The sequence below is a fragment of the Diabrotica undecimpunctata genome, chromosome 4 (assembly GCF_040954645.1).
Source record: "Diabrotica undecimpunctata isolate CICGRU chromosome 4, icDiaUnde3, whole genome shotgun sequence".
In the NCBI taxonomy this organism is placed as follows: domain Eukaryota; kingdom Metazoa; phylum Arthropoda; class Insecta; order Coleoptera; family Chrysomelidae; genus Diabrotica; species Diabrotica undecimpunctata.
In genome coordinates, this window is record NC_092806.1 from 92621487 (window position 1) to 92648050 (window position 26564).

Below are 26564 nucleotides of genomic sequence, written 5' to 3' on the forward strand. Positions count from 1 at the left end.
TAATGGATTACATCTTAAATAGGCGTTATTTCCATTTTAGTAAGCTGTTCATTAATTTTTTGATTATTGGAATCGAGAATCTGTATTTTATTCGACTGTTTTATAACACAAAGTTTCTTGGAGCATATTTTCATCTTTGGTTTCCAGTATCATTATTACAAGGATTTTGCTGGATATGGACATAGTGAACCCGGTGGTATGTACATGATGTTTTCATAACCAACGTTCAAAAATTTTTCTTACTGTAAATTTTTGATTATTTTACTAGGAAATATAGTGTTGGTTAATAATAATAAAGTTCAAGCAACAATTCCTATATGCATTAACTCGGTAATGATAATTCTGCTCCCCGATACCAGGTAGCAGTCCCGAAAACATTAAAACTGCTACACTCATGCTTCTCATTATCCAACAATTAGCCAGTCCAGAACTATACGCCTTATGATGGTACTGATATTGCTGCTGCTCCTCATAAGTGCATAGAATATGCAAGGAAGGTTTTGACAATTTAATAGGATTTTGTGTGTTAGAATATTATTTCTCCGAGAAAGTGAAGAATATCTATTTGCTATCCGGATTTAATCCATAAATTAAATAATAGAATGCTCTAAAATAATGCTAGTAGCAGCAAAAAAAGCGGTCTAATAGTCATCATCATCATCATCAATCAGCCCTGAGTTGTGCATTGTTGAACATAGGCCTCCTCTAGACTTTTCCATCTGCTTCTGTTCTGCGCCTCTGGTATCCAATTGGTCATGATTCTTTTGAGGTCGTCTTCCTCGGCTTCGCTTTTCAGCCCGTGGTCTCCACTCAAGCAATTTTTTTGTCCAACTGTTGTCTTTTATTCTTGCAACATGTCCTGTCCATCTCCTTTTTTGTTTTTTGTAATATGTTCGATAATGTCTTCCACTCCGGTTCTTCTACGAACTTCCTCGTTTCTTATTCTATTGCTTAAGTTTATTCCAAGCATTTATCTCTCCATCTTTCGTTGTGTCCTTCTCAATTTTTCGGCTGATGTTTTTGTGAGAGTTAAGGTTTCTGCTCCGTATGTGAGGACTTGTAGAACGCACTGGTTAAAAGCTTTTCTTTTTAAATGGATCGGTATATTTGTTTTAAATACGTCTCTCATTTTTCCGAATGCAGCCCAACCCAGACTTATTCTTTTGAGTAGCTCGCATGTTTGGTTTCGCGTTAACCTTATTTTGTGACCCAAATACACATATTTTTCTATAAGTTCTATGGGCGACTTTTTGATTTCTATTAGCTCATTGGGGACGATATTGGTCATCACATTTGTTTTTCCATAGTTTATTTTTAAACCGACTTTCTGGGTTACTTGCTGTAGTTGTTGTAGCATAACTCTGGCTTCTCCTAAGTTGTCTGTTATGAGAACAATATCATCGGCATATCTGAGATGATTGAATATCTTTCCATCGATTCTAATACCCTTTGATTCCCACTCTAGCCTTTTAAATGCGTACTCCATAACTGTTATAAATAGTTTTGGCGACAAGGTATCTCCCTGTCGCACCTTTCTGCCAATTTTTATCTTCTCAGTGCAATGGAGGTTAACGGTTGTTGTCGCATTTGTCGCATGTCGTATATATTTCGAATAATATTTGCATACCTTTGATATATTCTGCATTCTGATAGTGCTTTTAAGATAGCAACTGTTTCGACTGTGTCAAATGCTTTGTGGAAGTCGACAAAGATAAGAGCAAGGGGTCTGTTATATTCGATAGACTTTTCAACTAGAGTTTTAAGGCATTGCAAATGGTCGTTTGTTCCGTGTCCCACTCGAAATCCTGCCTGTTCTTCTGATTGATAGAAATCGAGTTTTGCTTCTAATCTGTTTGTCAGTATTCGAGTAAAGAGCTTGTATAGGTAGTTAAGCAAACTAATTGGCCTATAGTTTTCGAGATCTGCTTTATCCCCTTTTTTGTGGAGGATGATTGTAACCGAATTTTTTCATTTACTTGGAATGTTTTCACTATGCAGACATAGATTAAAAAGTGTTTGGATTCGGGACATCAAAAGTGGACCTCCTAGTTTAATTGTTTCAATGACTACACCATCTTCCCCCGGACCTCTATTATTTTTCATATTTTTGAGGGCATGTTGAATTTCCTCTCGTGATATATCTGGTATATCCTCCGATCCTACATTATGTACCTTTTGTATTGGTTGTTCGATGAGCTCTGGAATAAGTTGACTTTTTATAATGTTTCATAGAAACTTTCCACTATATGTAATATGCTTGGTCTATCTGAGATAATATTTCCATTTTTGTCTTTAAGTTGGAAGATTTCTTTTTTGTCATTTTCTATTTTTCTCCTCAATGCTTTCATGCTTTTGTTGTCTTCTATAGTTTTTATAATTTTCTCGTTGTTGTATTATCTAATATCCCGTCTGATGGCTTTAGAGATTTCTTTATTTATGTTGTGTATATCTTGTGAGTCAACATTTCCTTCACTTCTCAGTATTCTACGATCTTCCATTTTTTGTTTCGTTTCATTACTATTTTTTTGTTCTTTTCCATGTTTAGGGCCAAATTTTTCCTGAGCTTGTGTTAATGTATCTACTATTTCTTCGTTTAGGTTACTTATGTCTTCTCTTGTTGTATTTCTGAGTAAGTTACTGGTGATATATTTTTCAAACTCAAGTTCATTCGTTGGGCGCATCCAAGGTTTGAATTTTTTACTTTTTATCATCTTCAGTCTTTCTTGCTTAATATTGACTTCTACAGTTGCTTGGACCATTCTATGATCGCTTGCAACCGAAAATTGATTTAAGACTGTAACATCTTTGACTATATGTTTTTTGTCAGTGATGATGAAGTCGATCTCATTTTTTGTCTTACCATAGGGGCTCTTCCAAGTCCATCTTCTATGGATCTTCTTATAGAAGAAGCTATTCATTAAATATAGATTGTTTTCTTATAGGAAATTTAAGAGTATTTCGCCCCTTTCGTTTCTACCTGGTGTGCCAAAATTTCCAAGGGCATTTTCAGCTGGGTCAGTGCTTATTCCTATTTTGTCATTAAAGTCGCCACATATTACCGTAAAATGTTCTTGGTCTTCTGAAACAGCTGTGTACAAGTCATCATAGAACTGTTCTATTTCTTCGTCAGCGTGACTCGATGTTGGTGCATAGACTTGAATGATCTTTATGGAGTAACGGGTGTTTAGTTGTAATTTTGCAAGTATAACTCTTGTGGAAACTGCTTTTACTGATATGATATTCTCAGTTAGTTTTTTATTAATAAAGAGCCCAATGCCTCCATTCCCATAGTTGTCTCCGACATGATAGAAAATGTGACCGGATTTTAAAGTGGTTAGGCTTTCTTCTTTCCTTCTGACCTCAGCGACTCCAACAATGTCCCAATTGATTTTATCAAGTTCAGATTCCATTTCTATGAATTTTTATGAATTATGTCAGAATTTTGCCCCCCCCCCCCCAGAATCCGTGGGACTGACTGATAGTCTGACTGATGGTCTAATAGTCACTAATAAGAAAAGCAAATAAATGTTCTTTAACATACAAAAGAGAGGATCGAGAGTAGGGCATAACGGAACAATAAAGCCATATAATTTTGAAAGATTGCAGCGTCTTAGATGCCGTAGGTAATGTTGTTACATAAAAAATAAAAGGGAATATTTAGGTAGCTAACTGATGTTTATGTATATATAACCCTCTTTATTAGACCAGGATTGCTAGAAAAGCCATCAGAGGTATTTTCCGACTTACAGAAGTCCGAGTACTAACCAATACCGAACAGAGCTAATTCCAAGATCAAACACATATATAAAGATAGCAACGTCGTACAAGAAACTAAATCTCAGTGCTAAAGTTGCGCTGGCTTTATCCAAAGACTCTATAATAACTGCATTGCCAAGTTAAATTGGGAGGATGCCCCAAGAGAAAAAATGCCTTTAAGACTTCCACAAATGAAGGAGGAGGTAACATATGGTCAGATTTAGGAATAATGAGACCTACAATCAATACTTATCTGTTGTGGAATATCAAATCAATTACATGTAATTAAACGAACTGGGCTTAAAAAAAATATCCAAGGAAAGGCACTTCAGAAATATTGACATAAATTTTAAAAACGTCATTTACCTGGCTGTATTTTCAATAGGAAAGGGAAGACAAAAAGAAGAAAAGGCAATAGAATCTTGTTCCGTTCTGACTATACGATGACGATGATCTTTATATAACATATAAGGAGAAAGAGAGAATAATGTTTCTGTTTAATTTAGAACTCTCAGGTTTTCTCCCTTTTGAATTGGGTATATATATGTATTACCATAGAAAATAAAAGCAAGAGAACTATAATTATAAAACGAAAAGATTACGAAATGAAAAGATTATATAAATCCCTTATATTTACACAGTCTGTTTTACAAAAGGTGAACAAATGAGCATAAACGGAAAGCTGTTTTAAAAACTTAATATTATTAGACGCATTTTGGATCAATTTCACTCAAAATATGATATGCTAAAATACGATACGACACGAAAAAGGCAATGACTTTTACAGCTGATTGCCACATAAATATCAATGTATTGTAGTTGTTGACTTTAATGTTTGTTGTAAATTTATTAAATTGGTCTCTTCTGTTGATTCGCTTGTATTCGGTTTTCATTTCGTTGATTTTAAGTGAAACATTTTTCGTGCACTTTGTTAAAGATGTTTGCGGACCGGAGAGAGTTTCTTATGAGATCCATATCATTAGCATATGCCAGGAGTGCTTTGTACCTTGGCCCGTTAATGGATTACATCTTAAATATGCGTTATTTCTATTTTACTAAGCTGTTTATTGATTTTTTGACTATTTGAATCAAGAATCTGTAGTTTATTCGACTGTTGAATAAAACAGACTTTCTTGGTGCATATTTTTATCTCTGGATTTTTGTTTGCCGTCTCCTTATTACAACGATTTTGCTGGATATCGACATAGGGAACCTGGTGGTATGTACATGATGTTTCCATAACCAACGTTCGAAAATTTGTCTTACTGTAAAGTCATGATGATTTTACTAGAAAATATAGTGTTGTTTAATAATAATAAAGCTCCAGCAACGATTACTATATGCATTAACTTGGTACTAATATCTCTGCTCTCCGCTAACAGATGGCAGTCCCGAAAACATTAAAACTCATGCTTCCCATTTTCCAAAGATTAGCCAGTCCAGTACTATACGCCTTATTATGGTACTGATATTGCTGGTGCCCCTCATGAGTGAATAGAATATGCAAGGAAGGTTTTGGCAATTTAATAGGATTTTGTGTGTTAGAATATTATTTTTCCGAGAAAGTGAAGAATATCAATTTGCTATCCGGATTTAATCCATAAATTATTAGAATACTATAAAATAATGATATTAGCATAAAAAAAACGGTCTAATTGTCAGTAATAAAGCATATAAATGTTCTTTAACATACAAAAGAGGTGACGTAGAGTAGGGCATAACGTAACAATAGACCCATATAATTTTAAAGGATTGCAACATTTTAGATATCGTAGATAACGTTGTAACATAAGAAATAAAAGGGAATATTCAGGTAGCTAACTGATGTATATATAACTCTTATAATACTTTTAAATTCAGAGGTCTAATACGACTTTCTTAAATCAGGATATATAAAACAGTGATTAAACCAGTGCTAATGTGTGGATATGTGGCCAGAACGCTAACAAAACAATGTACGTAAAACTCAGGTATTAATTAGATCAGGATCGCTAGAAAAGCCATCAGAAGTATTTTCCGACTTACAAAGGTCCGCGTACTAACCAATACCGAACGGAACTAATGCCAAGGCCAAACACATATATAAAGACAACAACGTCGTGTAAGAAGCTAAATCTCAATGCTAAAGTTGCGCTGGCTATATCTAAAGGCTCTATAATAACTACATTGCCAAGTTAAATTGGGAGGATGCCCCAAGAGAAAAAATGCCTTTAGGACTTCCACAAATGAAGGGGGAAGGTAACATGAGGTCAGATTTAGGAATAATGAGACTATCTACCGACTCATCATATTTATCAACACATGCCTGTTTAACTACCTGCTATCCTACCTATAGTCAATACTCATCTGTTGGGGACTATCAAATCAATTACATGTAATCAAACAAACCAGGCTTAAAAAAAGTTATCTCAGGAAAGGCACTTTTAAAACGTTATTTACGTGACTTATTAAAATTTAAATTTTTAATGAAAAGTAAAAGATTAGCCATTTGTTATGGGATTCAGAGAAGAACCTTCACGATGTTAATTTTTTGAGATATGATTGGATGTTTTCTCTTCATTGCATACTGAGACGCCCAAGTGGTATTCTTCTGTGCTAACTTCCTTCCATAACAGTTTTACAAGTTTGACATCTTGGCGTCTATGCATGTGTACGATCTACCTTAAGCAATTTATTTGCCTAAACAATATCGTTATAAGAGCTTTCTTTATTAAGTATGTGTTCTTCTTCTATACGGATTTGTAGCGATATGATAATGAGGTTAAAACAATTTTCCTATTATTTTCCTTTCAAATATTCGTAGTTCTTCCTTATCCGTTTTAGTCATTGTCCATGATTAGCATCTATGTATTAAAATAGGTAAAAAGTTTAAATTAGGATCTGTATTTCTTTAGTGGCATTATTATTAACCGTGATTATTTATCTAAGATATTTAAAGTGTTCCATATTTACGAAATTGTAGTTGTTAACTTTAATATTTTATCAAGATCTATTAAATTGGTCTTTTCTGTTGATTCGCTTGTATTTCTTCTTAGCTTGACGAATTCTTCTTTTTTCATTCTGTGAACTACTAGTGGGTTCTTTTTACAGAATTTTTTCATCACGTTTAGGTAATCATCAACGGTATATAAACGTTGTTGAAATTTTAGGGCATTTTCAAAATCTCCAAAATCACTACCATTGGGTAAAAGCTATGACTAGGAAAGAAATAGCGTAATGTAATTTTTTCAATGGTAGGATGAGTTTCCAAAATCATTTTCAGAATCAACTATTTTAATGCTGCGGTTTTGGCCGCCACAAGAGTCTGACCACAAAATTACATGTTTTGCAGAAGTAACATTTTCTTCAATGTGTTTCTTAAGACAAATGCCTACGTCCTGGGCTCCTCGACCAGCTTCACCTTCTATCCAAATATAACAATGACCTTTTTTATCCTTGGCGCTATGGATACCAAGGTTGTAAATACATAATTGACGCTTATAATATACAATATTTATTAGAATTCTCGAAAGGGGAAGAGTTTTTCTTTAAATCAAAACAAAAGGTTTCCACTTCTGGTTGATCGTTGCTTATCTTCATGTCTAGCTTTCTTTCTTCTAAGTGCACATTTTTTCTTTTTTTAACGCTTAATTGTTCGTTATCTGCGCAATTTTTAATTTCTAATTCGAAACAATCACATCTACTACAAGTATCTTTTTTCAACTTTTTTCTTTGAAGATTAAATCGTGTTAAAAACATTTTTTTGTAAAACGAAAATTTAACAAGGTCATTGTCTGCTTCTTCAATATACAATTCATGCATTTTACTTAATGTTATGTCTTTTGTTAAGTATTCTCTTTCTGTGTTAGCTCTTCTGTAATGTGACTATTATAGAAAAATTTAAGCAATAACTGCCACTACTTCTTAACCTAAACGCCTCAACAAGTTGCCAACGTCACCATTGTTAACCACGTTTATGTACATATGTTGCCAAATATTCGATTTACAATCATTAAAACGCTCGCAAGAGGCGCTTGGTCCAAAACTAATACACAAAAATTAGTCGCTTGCTCTAGTTATGCAAAATTCAAAATCCAAAATAAAAAGAAAGGTACTTAATATTTTTAAATATATCTGGTTATCCGTTACTAACAGGTTAATGGGATTTATTACGTAGATAGTTTATGCCTTTTTCTATCTTCTTCTTTAAGTTCCATCTTCTATCGAAGGTTGGAAATCATCATGGCTATACGGACTCTGTTGACTGCCGCTCTATAAAGTTCTGCACTACTGCATTCAAACCATTCCCTTAAGTTTTTAAGCTAGAATATTCTTCGTCTTCCCACATTTCGCTTTCCTCGGATTTTGCCTTGCATAATAAGTTGTAATAATGCGTATGTTTGCCCTCTCATCACATGTCCTAAGTACTCAAGTTTTCGTCTTTTGATAGTTAATAATATTTCCGCCCCATTTCCTATCATTCTAGTTACTTCCACGTTTGACATTCTTTGAATCCATGATATTCGTAAAATTCTTCTGTAACACCAAAATTCAAAGGCGGCCAACTTATTCAGATGGACTTGTTTTAGTGTTCACGCTTCCAAGCCATAAAGAAAAGTAGGGAACACGTAATATCGAAGCATTCTCAGGCTCGAACTTTATATCTCGAAAACAAAGAAACTTTTAAAGTTTAAAAAATAATGCACGTGCTATTTCAATGCGTGTCCTAATTTCTTTTGTTTGGTCTACATCTGATGTTATCCTGTTGTTCCTCTTTTCCACCAGAAAGCGCCATAATCCACAATTTAAGAAATTGGGGCTGGGTCTAGTGATGCATAACGCCGTTCATATAGCAATTTGTTGTCACATGTTTATAGTTTTTCAAAAAATGAACTCCGATTTAAAGATTAAAACGTAAAACAAAATATAAAAACCTATTGAACCTTATTCAGAAAATTTTAGAAAAGAATAACTTTTGTGAAAGATTGTGGGACACAGTCATATTTTAAGATAAAAACTTTAATTCAGAGAGTGGACATTCTTAATAAATGTATAATCTAATATGGAAGCATGTTTATGTTTTACAGACTTAGAAAGCACTGAGCACACAAGTATTTATTTTTTTATGTACTAGGTCGTAAAATAAGTATACTCAAAACAAATAAATATTATCTACAAAGTATTCTACTCCACTTTAATATCAATGCATCAGATATATTATAAAGATTTCGTCGTAGTTGTAAATTAATAGGAGATAAAGCCAAATGTAGAGCATATAGTGAAATCTGAATATCTTAGAATAACTATATCGAGCGGGAACATTATTGATGAGCAAAGAAAGAGAAATCGCTGAGAAAGTGACAAAGCAATTGGCAAAAGCAAAGGGTACTTTGTACTAAAGTACCCATACTCTAAAGCATAAGCAGGTCTTTTCGTACTCTTTTAGTAAGTGATAGATTCGACCGTTACTTGATGGAAATTCATTTTATCTAACAATTAAACAGGTATGCGTTTACACGTCATATTTTGTAACTGAATAAGTTGAGGAGGGGATAACTGTTTGTCTCAAGTTGGTCATTCAGAATTATGTCTGTATTTTTTAATTTGCTAATTTCCATAGATTCTAATATTCATGGAATCTACAGATAGCTTAAGGCCTTTATTATAAATACACTTTTTTACTAATAAAAATATATAAATAGAACCTAGAATACGCCTGTAAAAGTATGTAACCTTTGATCTCTGGGATAAACCCATCTCCTGAACAATGGTGCCGATATATGTAGGTAAAATTTTCTACACCTATTTTAACCTGTTTATTTCCTCATTATCAATATATATGAGTTGTAACCGATACCACAAACTCATTTACTTATAGAGACTATATATTGACTATAGGTATTACTATACAAATCTGACTCGAAATATCGTCTTAAAATAACAGTAACAGCAAAGTGAAAGATTAGTCATTTTTTATGAAGTTTAAAGTAGAAGCGTTCACGAAAATTGAAGTACTAATAAGACCACCGCAATCGGGCGTACCCTGGGTAATGAATAATTAAGTAATCGTTAATTCTTAAATCACCCGTTCAATATGTTTTTTGTTAAATCGGTGCTTTTTAGGACCAACTATTCTAATTATGTGTATAAATATTAAGAGTATATCTAGAGATAAAGACACTCCACTTTACATAAAAACTTATAATGAGAGAAAACAAAACCAGTCAGCTGAGAGAACCTTTTAACGATGTTGAGCTTGGATCCGCTATCCACTTATATAATGAACAATATTACGGCTCCTGGCTGAGGATCTGAGCACAAAACTATAAAATTTGAACTAAAAATACAACAATGGCTAATATCCAAAGTCTTTAGACAAGCAAAGCAAAGACAAAATTGTTGCCTTGCTTAAACCTGGCAAAAACTCCAACGACCACAAAAGCTATCGGCCAATATATCTATTTATTTTGTCAGCTATACAGAATACTTCTGTACATGATCCTTAATATAAACCGATAATAGAAGAAAAACTCAAATTAAAAGACAAAAGTGGCTATATATGACAAGTTAGATCATATATGTCACAAATACTAAATCTTGCCCAACACAGCGAAGAGAAGTACGAAAAATATCAGGTATTTGGAAGGAGGAGTGGTATTTGTTAATCTAAATGCCGTTTATAAATAGTTATTTAAATAACTTATAAAATATTTAGTTATAAATTAGTCAGCCTAATTCAGGGAATATTAAGACTCACATCCATACATAAGCTCTACAATATCGTAGCTATCAATCCACCTAATATCCGAAGATAAGTAGCTAGAGAGCAAAAAAAACAAAGTCCAGATTCGTGACATCCACTCCACGAATACCAGCCCATTTTATGACTAGAATCAAGGAAAAACTGGCTATATCAACACATCTGCAAGATATACAAACAAAAATAAGCTGCTCCTCTCCATCTGATCCCTCGAACGGAACTTCCTTATGGTAGTTATCTTCCTTAAATCTACCAGGAGGACTCTTGCCTGCAAACACCGGTTAACTTATGTGCATGTGGGGTGGTACAAGACTTATCACACTTTCTTAGTTAACTTTACCGTTCAAATCGCTCTTTTTGAAGGGACAAGGTTTATTTATGTGAACTGAACATGTAAAGTACAGTCAGTAAGCTATTACTTATAAAGATTATTGCAAATTTGACACTAACTCCACTTATATTGATTACATATTACTCCTAAATACGAGATAAAACATTCAGAAATATGTAATATTGGTGAAGTGGTATAATTCATGTTAGAAAAATTAATCATTCTTCCCTTTTTTGTGCACTACTACCCATTTTAACAAAAAAATATCTATTTTAGCACTTAAATATTTATTTTGAGATAACCTTCTATCCAGAATTAAAAAATAGAATAATAAGAAATAGAATCCAGAAAAAAATAAAATAATGAAATAGAAGAAATAAAATAATAAAAAAGCTGTATATAAGATATCATGAAACAATAAAAGAAGTTCTTATTAACCGGATTCTTAAATAAAACGTATAAAGACATACTCACGTTAACAAAATACATTAGGAAATTTTCGCATATGAAAAAACCCATTCAACTTGGTAATGAAATTCTTTTGTATCTATAAATCTATTTTTAGAAAAGCACGTACCTACCAAAAACAGGTATTTGGTAGTACACATATCTGTTACATACTGTAATGCGTATGAATGATAACAAAAGTAAGGAGTCTATATGAACCGTTTAGAATATACGCTGGAAATAAACGGCTTAATCCCATAGTTGCCAAACTATCAGAGCTTACTTAAACCGATATACGTATGGTTCCAATATACACGGAATAAGATCTGAACGACCCCTATAATATATACACGTGAACTAAGCGATATACATGCATGATACAGGGGTACTTAGGGGCTCCACAAAATTTTTAAAAATTGTGAAACTATACATGTTGACGAATCGACAGAGCCAATATTATGGAATGGTCAAGTGAGCTCTGTATATCGGTGGCCACTTGACCACGGAGCTCACTTGAACCTGAATTTTAACATGGGCGGAGTCCACTTTATGCCGTAGATATATATATATATATATATATATATATATATATATATATAAAATACAAAACATTTAATTTAAAAAGACGAATTTTTTTAAAAGAACTTGGTATGCAGCTGATTTCTGAGTTTCGAAACCAACAAAGACAAAAGACTTCCTTGTGTCGACCACTACGTGCTAATCAGCAACCAGAGGTACATCAATTGTGATTGTGACCTAAGCGACGTAGAACAAGCAGTAGATGTTCTGTTTGTCCAAGAAATTAAGATAGGAAGACTTTTTACATATACATACGATGTGATACTCCAATTTGTTTGGATTTGGAACACGCAATAATGACGTATCAAATTGTGACAATTGCAATCAAATAGATCATGTACTCATAGAAAGAAAACTTACCAACTGAATTACCAACACGTAAGTGTAAACGAAATAATACTGAAACAAAAATGCTTATCTACTAAACTGGCGCATAGTGACAAATCGATTAAAGATCTCAATAGATTATTATTATTTAGAAAATACCGTTCGTGTAACCAATAACACATATTTTAGTTTCTTTTTATTGCAGCATTTCTTACCAAGGTAAAAGTTAAAGCTTCGGTAAATCCAGCTTCAGCTATAGGATATCTTAATAAATCTGTTAACTTATTTATTGAAAATTGCTGGCCAACAGTATTTGTTTTAGGAAAGGTTCTTTTAATATTATTGTAACCATAAGCAATAGCAATGTCTTCATAAATATCACATGCGTGTAATACATCGTGCCTTGTAGGAGGGATGGTAACTTTTACAATATCTGAGTTATTTGTTAACTCAGTTGTAAGACACATCTTAGACAATAAATGAACAATATTCTCTGGAGATTCACTACAAAAAAAAATAATAATTAAATCTAAATTAAGAAATCAATACATATTTGTTTAAAATGGTCACTTTTAAATAAAAATAGTAATATGAACAATGACAACTTAGTGTATACCTAAAGTCTTCAGTAATTACATACTGTACATAATATTTATAAAGAATTTAAAGATGTACATGGTAAGAACTTTTTCCTTGCTTATAAATAAAATACCTTGGGGTATTATTAGCAGATAGAAGGAATAACCAAAAAGGCGGTGACTACTTTAATGGTAGCTAGACGCACTCGTGTAAAAATTTGGCGTTTAAAATCATAAATGTTAAATTTAATTTATAACCAACAATAAATTGGTAAAACCAACAATAACATATGCAACAATGATATGGTGACCAAAGGTGCAGCAAAAAAGAGTACTTACTTGTCTTTGAGTTACAGGTTATTTGTCTCTATACCATGGCCCGGCGCGGTGTAACGTAAATCATCCTCGGACAACAAACAAACTTGACATAAGGTTTAATTACGAACAAGGATAAATAGAAAAGGTAGTGTAATCCTTTCTAATAATCATATTGATTGTCAGAAGTTTTGTGATACCGTTCTTAAATGCAAACCCACATTAAATTTTTTTATAATGAAAGAAATTTAAACTTCAACCAAATGGAATAAGACTATTTAAATGCCGTAGTAATGCATATATTGTGAGAATACTCAATATGTCATCGACAGAGTATCAGGATCGAAAAACAATTACGAATTACAGGACCATTATTGAGAGAAAAACATAGCTTGTTAAATCATATAATAAACAAAATAGGAAAAAGCGGTCAGGAAGTTGAAGATGCTTTTGTCTTAAAAATAAAGAAAGACAAACGGAAGGATACAAATGTAATTGTTTTAATGCAACCACGAGAAGTTAATGATACGAGCTATCCCCGTGGTTCGGAAAGCACTTATAGCCATCGATCCCCTAAGCTAGTGTGCATCCATACTAGTTACCTGAAACAGGGTTAAAGATGCAATTGGCGCCGGAATAATCCGAAAGGATCTCCTCTGCAAAAATGCCATACGATATTATTATTACAATCACGTGCCTTATGAAGAAGAGAATTAGACCACTATACAACTATGTTATTTACCATTCTCTACAGAATACAAACTGTAAATTTACAATGCAGACTTACTTTATTCCGATTTTTTTATTAGATTTTTTGACAGAGACATTTTCACTTCTGTATTCTAGCTCTGGATATAATGCTGATGTACCGTCAGGGTTAATAACTTCACAATACTCAATACTGTGTGAATCAGAACAATACTGGCTAAACATACAAACAATGGTATCGAGAACGACTTTTGCCTAAAATATATAAATACAGTGTGTAATTATTTTAAAAATAAATATATTAAGATACATATAGTGATCATATACTCATTCATGCATGCTTCGTACGCAACGGTTGAATGAAGCGGCTGTGGACAAAAAGTGGTATGTGTTTGATATCGTTTGGTTTGTGTATTCCACAGATAAAAAAACAAGTCTTGCTACCTTTAATTATTATAATTTCAAATTTTAAATTAAGGTGAACCGGTGTAAGTGTAACTCTGGGGCAAGTGTAACTTATGGGCTTATTTGACTATTATAAATGCGTTACATCGTGACATCTACAAAATAGTAGTGGCATTATATTAGCTGTGTTTCTGTAATTTGAAAGGTTAACTGTAACTATTGGTTTTCAAGATAACCATTATTGTCTAGTATCTGGAAAGTGGGTTTATAGTTCGAGGTGTGAAGTTTTAGTTTAATTATACTTAGTCATTTCTGTTTTTTGGAGTTTAAAAGTTTGGTAAGTAGTACAATTTTATTCTTTGTTTTTAATTCTAGCATCAAATTTGAAACTGCTTATGGTTTGAAGTAAAAAAGCATGTAGGTTACACTTACCCCTTAAAAATAATTTGACGGGAAAGTGTAACCGGTTGCTTGGCGGAAAATGTAAACCTGCATGTTATATGTACTTCAGAGGAAGAAGGTTCATTTTTTGTAATATTGAATAAGTACTTAATACTGCCTCTAAGGTAAATCATCAGAAACAAATTTTAGGCTGTACAATTTGTTTCTAATGATTTACTCATTTTCAGATCACTGTTCTGCTTCAAAATGGTTCGCAATTACGTAAAGAAAGGGCGACCCATTGTATTCAGCTGATACTTTAAAGGTGGCTGTAGAAGAGGTCAAAAGTGGAAGACTTACCTTATATAGAGCAGCAAAAGTACATTCGATACCCAAAGTAACACTTTTTACTCATGTAAACGGCACCCGAGGAGTAAAAGGTCAAACACAAGGAAGACCCACCGTATTTTCTCTAGATGTTGAAAAATGGATTGCAGACGGAATTAGAAAAATGACCCAATGGGGGTTTGGAATATTCAAAAACGAGGTGCTTGAGTTCGGAAAATATGTTAGTCAAAATAACATACGTACACCATTTCGTGACGGCGTTCCTGGAGATGATTTTTTCAATCGGTTCAAAAAAGCTCATAAACTTTCCTTGAAAACAGCGCAGTGTTGAAGATGCAAGAAAAAAAAGTATCGATCCTTTCTCCATCAACGAGTATTTTAAGTTGCTCAAACGTGTTTCTGAAAATCTCAGTCCTAGTCAAATATGGAATCCTGATGAAACAAGTTTTTGTCTGGATCCGAGTAAGGCCAAAGTGGTAGCACCGACCGGATTTCCTACTCATCGAGCAACAGTAGGGCCCGGGAAAGAAAACATCACTGTTTTAATGGCGTGTAATGAAGATGGACAAAAAGCTCCTCCATTAATCGTTTTCCGTGGAAAACATGTTTGGGATTCGTGGATGGCTTCTAGCGATCATGAATTTAGAGAAATAACCTACGCTGCAACAAAAAATGGCTGTATGGAGTTAGAGACATTTAGAAATTATTTTGAAAGAAGTTTTTTAAAATTTATTGGAGATAAACGACCTACGTTATTGATTTATGATGGACATAGTTCACATATCGATCTTCAACTTGTTCAAAAAGCAAGTGAACAAAATGTTATTATTCTAAAGCTTCCACCACATTCAAGTCACGTTTTGCAGCCTCTGGATCTTTGCGTATTTAGATCGTTAAAAGAAAGATGGGATAAACAGCTCGTGAAGTGGCAAAGGCAAAATTATGGAAAAAAACTTCCAAAACGTCTTTTCCGCTATGATATGTAAGTTATGAACTGAAACCGAACCCACTATCATAATAAATGGCTTTAAAAAAGCTGGTATAGCCTCACATTTATCAGCGGTGGATAAATCAATGCAGAGAAGTCGAACACAATCAATCAGACATGGTGAACCTTCCTGTTCAAACTGCCAGTATCTCAACTACAATAATTGAAGATAAAAAGCGAAGCTTAGCAGAGATACCATCATCAAGCTCAAATACGCAAAAGCATGTTCATATGGAACAAGCACAAGAAATAATTGAGTCATCAGTATCAGTTAACAGCACACAAAAAGATGTTGAACTAGAAACCATACAAGAAAATTCATTCGGCTTAAGAAGTTTTGAAGATATATTATTGGAAACTATTAAACAAAAACCTTCAACTAGTATGAAAAGAAACGTGTCTCTTTTGGAGCAGAGGTAATTACTTCGATTGAGGCAATAAATAGATTGAAACAAAATGTAAAAGCCAAGAAAAATAAAAAAGAAAACATCAAACCAGTTCATACATCTAAAGGTAGAAAAAAGCCAAAGTCATGCAAGCCAATATTTGACGAATCAGAAGAAGAGCCAGATAAATTATTTGATTCCGGTGAGAGTGATCTTGAAAACGAACTTGAGTCACAAGAACAAGAGAATGATTTCATGGAGTCGGAAATAGAAACATTTCAGCTATCAACGCTGGACACTGGGTGCTTGTTATGATTGCCAGTAAAAAAAAATACCATAAACTGTGTTGGTCAGGTTGTAGATGGGATAATATAATAATCTCCCGTTTTATACCGCTGTCGCGGCTTTGGGAGTATAGCAGGGTAGTCTGCTATATCTAGGGCCTACGGTATACAAGGAAGGTAACATGGCCAGTGCTACGCTTCAACCGTCTATTATTACCCCTGGTTTTACCCAAGGTACTCATTTTTATTCAGGCTGAGTCGACCTGGGGCCTATAGACATTTTTAAAATGTCTAGATGTTCTTGCCGGCGGTGGGATTCGAACCCCGGACCACCGGCTTGCGAGTCAAGCATCCTACCGCTTACGCTACGCAGGCCCCTGTAGATGGGATTCCGAACGAATATGGGTCATATAGTATAAAATTAGCAAGGATAGCTTCCAAAACTATTTCAACTTTTAGGTGGTCAGTAGTAGATATTAGGGATTTCGCAGAAAGTTACACCATTTTATATTTACCCGAACCTACGTGTGGTAGGAATAATCAGTTAACGTTTGCAGTAGGTTTTGATACCTATGAACTGTGAGAATAATTTCTTGTTAAATTTTTTTTTATCCTCATTTTTTTTTAGTTAAAGTTATGTATTCATGTTCTGTAATAATTATTTAGTAGTTAGTCGCTTTTGATTCAATAAAATGCTTCGATACACCTATTTTTGAGTTCGATTTATCTAGCGAAATTTTATGGAGCGCTTAAAATAACTTGATCACAGCCAAAGGGTTCACGTTATATTTTTTTGTGATTTTTTAATTGTTAAGAAGACACTTGGGTTTATTTTCACTTACCTTGACTATTATATTGCATTCTATAACCTAGAAAAGATTAGTAGTTTACATTTGCCCTAGAATACGGGGAAGTGTAAACCAATGGACCTATATTAAATTTTTTTTAAATACAAAAATTATAGGCCTAATATTATTTTCGTAATTTACATATGTATTATGATTTAACCACAGATTATGTTTGTAAAAAAAGGAAATCGATTCGTTTAAAATTTTAGTCTACAGCTTCACTTTTACACTATGTATAGAAATTATGTCACATTTACCCCGGTTTACCTTAACAAAATAAATTTTATAAACTTTTAAGTATAATAGAAATGGATAATTCATCGGACGGTGGTAACTCACCGCCCATTAATGATAATCGTAATAATACTAGAAATAAACTTTTCACAAAGGCACACAAACATCATCCCCGCAACGCAACAGAAAGAAAAAAATTAGCGAGGCACCTAGGAGAAATAGGACGTATTATTTAGTTTATTTTCTGATTGAGACATATATTTCACATCGCGCAATTTGCATAAAAGATGGAACACCACTGAATGTTAACTTGATTTTCACTTTGAATGTGCCGCTGGTAAATAGTCAAAACTCCGTGTGAAAAAAGACTTTAATTTATTTGAATTAACACAATACATAAATATATGACCGCTAATAAGTATTATGTTTCGCTCGCTATCCGCCGGCCTCGATTCTCGATTCTTGTGTGCTGTCGCCTTGAGATTCTTTTCGTGAGTCTCCTTAATCTTCACATATCTCATCTTATATCCGCATAGATAGATCAACAACCACAGATTAAACTTAGGAAACAAGAAATGTATATTAACCGAATATCTAAGCGAAAAAAATATGCGCATCTGGATGGGAAAACTTCTGCATTCCAATGAAGTCAGCCAGGACTATGTCGACAATACAACATCGAACTATATATAATAACGGATTTATTACGGCTGTCGCCGCTTCTCCGCCCCCAATTTCCATCTTTTTCTGTCATATGCAGTTGCCTCTTCTAAGTCTCTTGCCGCCATTGCTTCATCAATATCGTTGCGCCAACTTCTCCGTGGTCGTCCTCTCTTTCTTCTTTCAGGAGGGATCCATTCCAGTACTCTCCTAGGCCATCTGTACTCTGGCATTCTTTTAACATGTCCGAACCAGATTAATTGTTTTCTTTCTATGTCATCATTGATATTTTTCAATCATCAACATCGAACTATTTGTTGAAATCAGGAAAAATATTTCCCGAGAAACGGGTTTCCTAATTGTCATTCAGGACCAGATAATTACAACCAAAAACTGCTCGAAATATATCATCAAAGACCCTTAGGTGCAAAACGATAAATTTCAAGAAACCATCCACCATTTTGCCGGGGGTTGCCAAGCATTTGCCGGAACTGATTATAAAGAAGGCATGACTCAGTAGGAAGGATAATCTATTAATAACTAGCCAACAAACAAGTACAGAGATCCTGAGATATAAACGAGACAGTGGAGAATGGTTAGTATCCGGACTCACCTAGGCTTGATAAAGGAAAAAGTACTCCCAGATCTCAATCCTTTTGATACTGTAGATATCTGGCATGAATGAATTTTTCCCTGGATGGTTCTTGGTCCATATTACGAACATGTCGAACATAAAGAAATAAAGGTTCTAGCCGGTTAAGATAGTGAAAAATGCCCCCAGCGATATTTTAAAAATAAAAATACCATGTTGTTCTATATCAAAAAGTATCCGACCAAACAAATTTTTAGACCCCTAGACCCAAACATAACCTCAAACAAAATTAAAATGTGTTTATTTGTGTTTTGACGATATCTTGGATTCTAATCATGGTAGAAATCATTCTTTTTTCAATTTGTAGTATATTTCGTTGTCTACATCAAGGTATTTTTTACAAAATTTTTGTAGGGAAATTCAAACTTTTTAACGCTTTTGAAATTTTTAAAATTTGTTTAAAAAAAACTGTCTCTAACGCCACTCCAAAAAATATATATTATTGGTTGGGTGTCAAATTATTTCCACGGTATTTTTCAGATTTTTATAGGTGGGGCATCATGGTTAAAATAACGAAAAATCATTTTCGGTCTAGCTGGTTGATAGTAAAACTCCCCCCGCAATATTCCAAAAATAAAAATACCATTTTGTTCTACATAAAAAAATACCAAAATAAATTTTTGGACGCCCAGACCCAAACCTAACCTAAATAAAAATTTAAACGTGTTTATTTGTTTTTTGACCATATCTTCGGTTCTAATCATGTTCAATTCTAATTTGTAGAATATTTTATTGTCTACTTCATGGTATTTTTTTACAAAATTTTTTTTTTATTTTCAAAATTTATTTATAAAAATCTGTCTCGAACGTCGCTCCAAATATACATACAACATACAACATACATATATATATATATATATATATATATATATATATATATATATATATATATATACAAACAACACAGTTTATTAGGGCTGTATTCACAAGTTTGGCCAGGATGTTAAAGAAACACTCTTTTGTCTTTTTGTCTAGCTTTCGGAATTGTTTTATTCCTTTTTCAAGACACTGTAATATAGACTATAGATAATATAAACTAATTGATATATGTTAGGAGTGACAAGGGAAATGTAACAGTGGCAATGTATAAGAAGGATTACATTAAAAAAAGTAATAGTTTATTGAATGACACAAAAAGTTACATCAAACTTAAGAACAGTCCGGTGTGCACCCTCCAACAAAAGGCGAACAAGCTGGTTTCGAATTTAGCTTCTTCCAAATCCATAACAACAGAAGTTGCAAAATCCTTGAAAATTTACAATGCAGTTGCACCCAGGTACATAATTACCTTCTATGAGTTAAGTTAGTTGTTAAGATACTATCGAACTGTAAACTTATAAATAAATATATTTATATAAATTCGAACCGCTCGTTTTATTTAAAAAACGTTAGTTGGTGTCCGGTGTGAGTATAACTGATTTATTTAAAAAATAAATTCAGCATTGACTTTTGAACTTTTTAAAAGTATTGTTCGTCGGGAACATCCGCGTAGTTCGGTAGTGATCTTTGTAAAAATAGAACACGTAAAATACGTGTGTGCCTGACCAAAGATGCTGCTAGTACTACTTTCAGTAAAACAATTGTGTGAGCAACTAGAAGAACGCGATGAAGACTGCAGCGGGTCCAAGAAGATCCTCCAAGAACGACTGAAGAATGTTCTTAACAAGAATGGAGAAGACCCAGAGACATTCCAGTTTCAATCAGCAGAAGAAACAATTTTAACAAAAATGGATAATAAATCTGAAAACGTCTCAAAGAAGTAGCTCACAAACCGACGAGAAACTCGAAAATGTTTCTAGAAGATTCGACGAGAAATTTGAAAATGTTTCTCAAATGATGGAAGAAATTTCTAGAAAGAACAATGAGAAATTTGAAGAAGTTTCTAAAACATTCGATAAAGTAGAAGAGAGGATTAAACAGTTAGAGAGCATGATAACCAATACAAAAATGCTACCACCAGTTAATACAGTACCTTTAGATCCGGTAGTGAAAGAAGAATCACCTAGAGACGAAACGATACAACATATGAGATTCAAATTGCCATGTCTTTTTAAGACATATACATACTCCAAATGATTGTCAGTTACTACAGGAGGACCTGACCTCAGTTGTAGAATGGTTTAGGGACAACAATATGATCTTGAATATTAAGAAGTGTGGAGTCATATCTTTTACTCGCAAAATCGACTACATTCAAAATAATTATAGAATTGACAATTGTGTAGTATCTAGGAAAACCAAATGTAAAGATCTGGGAATATACCTCCAGGCTAACATGAAATTTAATGAACACTATATAAATATTGTTAATAAGGCCTACAAAATATTGTGATTTGTAATAAGAAATTCCAAACACTTTAGTATAAACACAACCATTAGACTATATAACGCTTTAGTCAGACCAAACTTGGAATATGCATCAGTGGTATGGACTCCTAAAGCTAAAGTTCATATTAATCATATAGAAAAGGTACAAAAAAGATTTCTAAGGTATTTATACCTTAAGAAATACAATGTGTATACTCACCTTACGCCATCAAAAGAGTTGCTTCAAATATTTGGCTTGCAGTCATTAGAGCAAAGAAGAAATATGCATTGTGTTATGTTTATTTATAATATTATATACAATGTTAACAACTTTATTAGGTTTCATGTGCCGAACGTCAACCTAAGGGTAAACAGTAATGACCTATTTTCTTGTAGTCCATATAATTCTTGTGCAATAATAAACTATATGCAATATCAGTGTAATGTGTTAATAAAGATCTGTGATATAGACCTCTTTAACTGTAGTGTAAGGGATATTACAAAATGTTATGAATAGATAAGTAATGTACTCAATTTTAAAATTTTATTAACTTGTGTCTTTTTTTAATGTGTTTACTTTCTGTGTTTTTATTTTGTACTTGTGTGTATATTGTATTTTTTGTGTGTATATTGTTATACCAAGTAATGAGCACTCTTACATGTAATTACTACCTACGTGGTGTTTGTAAGTTTTAATAAATAAATAAAATAAATAAAAAGCTTAGAACAGCAACTGGTGAGATAATACATATGGCGAGTTTAATATGTCAGTATCCATTGGCCAGACCACAGTGAAACATACAGTATAAATTGCAGAGATCTCCGACGAGTTCATATTGGGGATGGATTTACTAAGGAAAGTTGGGGCTGTATTGAATGTCAAAAATGGAGTTCTCGAGATCAATGGTGAAGAGTTGCCGTTTCATGAAGACAAAGAAGATGTTATCAGCTTAATAACTACTTGTGACGTAACAATACCCGGTAATAGTGAGAAAATTTTGATGACCAGACCTGATGGTTACTGCCGAGAGGGAAGTTTAAGGGTGGTCGAAGATGTGAATAATGCTGAGTTCCTAACGGCAAAAGCTTTGGTGAGAATTCGAGATGTCGTTCCTGTAAGAGTTATGAATTTAAAGGGAACTGCTATTAAGTTAAGTAAAAGAACTTTGATAGGTCAGTGTGTTCCCGTGGCTTCGATTTGTTTTATGAATACTAATGAGAAACCATCGAAATTTTAGTATCCAAAGGAGCTTGTTGAGATGGTAATTAAAACATGCCAAGATCTTGATGATGAACGAACTAAAAAAGTGAAGTCTATGCTGATAGAATTTTAAGATGTTTTTGCCATTGATAAGAAGGATAAGGGAAAAACAAGCATAGCAAAGCATAAAATTAATACCGGAGACGCTTAGCCAATCAGACAACAACCTAGACGACTTCCATTTGCGAAAAGAGATGAAACCGAAGTCATCATCAAAGATATGAACAAACAAGGGGTAATTGAACCATCAAACAGTCCATGGACATCACCAGTAGTGCTAGTAAAGAAGAAAGATGGTTCAACGCGTTTTTGTATTGACTACCGACAGCTCAATGCGGTAACTAAAAAAGATAGTTATCTTTTTCCCAGAATAGACGATATTTTGGATACACTTTCTGGTTCTCGTTGGTTCTCCACAGTCGATCTGAAAAGTGGATATTGGCAAGTAGACATGGAGCCAGCTGATCGTGAAAAAACAGCATTCTAGATAGGATCAGGGCTTTGGCAGTTCACAGTTATGCCTTTTGGTTTATGTAATGCCCCAGCCACATTTGAAAGATTAATAGAGGCAGTTTTAAGAGGTCTAACATGGAAAACATGCCTGGTTTATTTGGATGATGTAATTGTGGTTGGAAGATCCTTCGATAAACATGCCAACAATCTGAAAGAAGTCTTTCAACGATTGCGGGCAGCGAATTTGAAGTTAAGTCCGAAGAAATGTCACATGTTTCGACGAGAAGTAAAGTACTTGGGACATATTGTAGCAAGTAATGGTGTAACAGCTGATCCTGAAAAACTTGCCGCAATTAAGGATTGGCCAGTACCAAGAGATAAACACGAAATTAGAAGTTTTCTTGGTCTATGTACATATTACCGACGTTTTGTCAAAGGATTTGCCGACATCTCCAAGCCATTAACAAAATTGACAGAAGAAGGCAAAGAATATACATGGAGCGAATAGTGTTAAAAAGCTTTCGAACAATTACAAATGGCTCTGATCAGTGCAACAAATTTAAGCTACCCTAGACAGGCAGGAAAATTAGTGTTGGACAGCGATGCCAGCAACAGTGCAATAGGAGCTGTTCTCTCCCAAATCCAAGATGGGCAGGAAAAAGTCATCGCTTACTTTAGCAAAGTCTTGTCAAAACCAGAAAGGAACTATTGCGTTACCAGGAGAGAATTGCTAGGCGTAGTGAAGGCTTGCGAGCATTTCCATAAATACTTGTATGGCAGAAAGTTTCTTCTTAGTACGGATCACGATGCTCTAAAATGGCTTCTACAATTCCGTAAACCAGAGGGCCAGATGGCAAGATGGTTAGAACGATTACAAGAATATGATTACGAGATTGAACACAGGGCTGGAAGAGTTCACTTAAATGCTGATGCTCTTTCGAGACGACCGTGCAGTGCAAATTGTAATCACTGTCTTAAATTAGAAGAACGACTTTGCCCCGTGAGATGAACCACCGTCATTAATGATCAATGGCAGCCTCAACAGCTACAAGACGCTCAAGCAGATGATCCATGTATAAAAAGAGTATTGGATTGGATGCGTCGTAGTAAAAGACCTTCTTGGCAAGACATTAGTGAACGTAGTCCGGAAGTCACGTTGTTACTGGGGCCAATGGAATTACCTAGTGCGAAAAGATGATCTGGTTGAGTTGAGGAACGATGATGGTACAGAATCTAAGCTTCATTTGATTGTACCCAAAAATAAAGTGTCAGAAATATTGCGTCAGTTGCATGACAGTGCATCAGGTGGACACTTTGGTATTACGAAGACTCTGCAAAAGGTTCGAGAAAGGTTCTATTGGGTGAACTGTAAAGATGATGTAAGAAGATGGTGCGGGAAATGTGAACTGTGTGCAACCAGTAATGGTCCAGTTGATAAAAAGGGGGCACCCATGAAACAGTTCAATGTTGGTAGTCCTATGGAAAGAGTAGCAATCGACATGGCAGGTAAACTTCCAGATACGAATGATGGAAATAAATATATCCTGGTAGCTATGGATTATTTTACGAAATGGACTGAGGCCTATGCGATACCAAATCAAGAAGCTGCTACCGTTGCAAAGGTACTTGTTAAAGAATTCTTCAGCCGATTTGGTGTTCCCTTGGAGATCCACTCCGACCAAGGGCGAATCTTCGAGTCAATCCTTTTCCAAAACGTTTGTAAATTGATTGGTGTCGATAAGACCAGAACGACACCTCTGCATCCTCAATCAGATGGAATGGTCGAAAGAATGAACCGAACGATGGGTAAATACCTGTCCAAAATTATATCAGAACATCAAAGAGATTGGGACCAGCATATTCATTTATTCCTAATGGCTTACCGCTCGGCCGTGAATGAAACTACAGGCCAGACTCCAACCTGCCTGATGTTAGGTCGTGAAGTTCGTTTGCCCTGCGACCTAGAGTTTGGCTGCAAACCTTCCGAAGAACATGTTACAAGCGAAGATTATGTCGACCGCCTGAAGTTAAGAATGAACAACATTCATGAACTTGCCCGACAACACATCCAGTTAGCCAGTGACAGAATGAAAGATCAATATGATTCTCGATGCAAGAATGAAAGCTATGAAGTAGGTGATCTTGTTTGTCTTTATAATCCACAACGTCGTCGTGGCTTGTCTCCCAAACTGCAAAGACAGTGGGAGGGACTGTATGAAATTAAAAAGAGAATAAATGACGTAATATACCGAATTAAGAAGTTGCCGAAAGGTAAACTAAAAGTAGTTCACATAAATCGTCTTGCACCTTATGCTGGCTCAAATGAAACAGAAGAAGCCCGAACCCTTCAACATGAGATCAAAGATGACCGGCGACCAAGCTTTAATTAATTTATGTCAAATTACACAGAGAGAAAGAGTGCTAGATTCGGCGTGACCACAGAAGTTCAGCAGGATCTTTTTAGTGTTCTGCATAGCGTCTATCTGGCCCACAGTGTTCCCCAAGATCTTGAGACGACTAAAGGAATCTCATCCGTATTTTATAAGAAATTCGGTCGTTTGGGCGAGTTGAAAAATCAGCAGCCTAAAGTTGGGAAAGTACTGAGATTAGAAGATGGTCCTCGATCTTTGCTGTATATGGTGACCAGGAAGTCGTATACAGACAGGGCAACCTACCAGGATATATGGCGTGCTCTAACTAATATGAAGAAAATCGTCTGCAATTACGACATCAAGAATTTGGCCTTGCCCAAGATAGGCCATGCACTAGATAATCTGGATTGGAAGATTGTCAGAAGCATGCTTGAAGTGATCTTCCGAGAAACAGGCGTAAGAATTATTGTGTGTGTTGCATTAATCCGAAGAGATCGTGTCCAAAGACAGTAGACTGTTATTTCTTTCTGAGGGGTTCTGAGAGTCCTGTAGATTCCGCCATCCTGGGCATACATATAGAGTTGTTGATCGGGACGCACAGATCTAAGAGGGGAGCAGTGTTACGAACATGCATTCGGCGTGGCCCGTGTAACGGTTGCATCTCGAAAGCGACTAGAACTTTCCGGCGATATCTCGAGCGCGAGAGAGATTAATCCGTCAAAAAGGCGAATTAGAGGTGGGATACTCCAGAATGTTCTAGTACATAATTACTTTTATATATAAACATACCTTCTATGAGTTAAGTTAGTTATTAAGATACTATTGAACTGTAAACTTATAAATATATTTATAAAAATTCGAACCGCTCGTTTTATTTAAAAAATGTTACAAATATATATATATATATATATATATATATATATATATATATATATATATATATATATATATATATTGTTATGGATCAGTTTATCGATCAGAAATAGAACAAAGAGTTTTTTTTATTATTTTAATATACCGCGGGCATATAAGTTAAAATACAACCCTGTACTTATTTGTAATAGTTAGAATAAGAGAAGACATTGTTTCCGTGACGGAACAGTTTTTCCTTGAAAGACTGAGTGAATAGTGAAAGGACAATGGAACCCGTATAATTATATATTTAAGGAATAAACTTTGTAATTGTATTTTGCGGTGGACATTTT

The 26564-nt window shown here is 34.4% G+C and overlaps 1 protein-coding gene across 2 annotated transcripts in view; it reads right to left on the bottom strand.

Moving 5' to 3' along the window:
- Positions 1–26564, bottom strand: part of beta-PheRS (phenylalanine--tRNA ligase beta subunit) — a 212810-nt gene that overhangs the window by 114730 nt on the left and 71516 nt on the right. For both annotated transcript variants that reach the window (XM_072529913.1, XM_072529912.1), the window contains exons 6-7: positions 13860–14035; positions 12395–12683 (exon numbers count right to left, since the gene is read on the bottom strand). In XM_072529913.1, coding sequence (XP_072386014.1) covers positions 12395–12683; positions 13860–14035 — 465 coding nt within the window. The remainder of the gene's footprint in view (positions 1–12394; positions 12684–13859; positions 14036–26564) is intronic.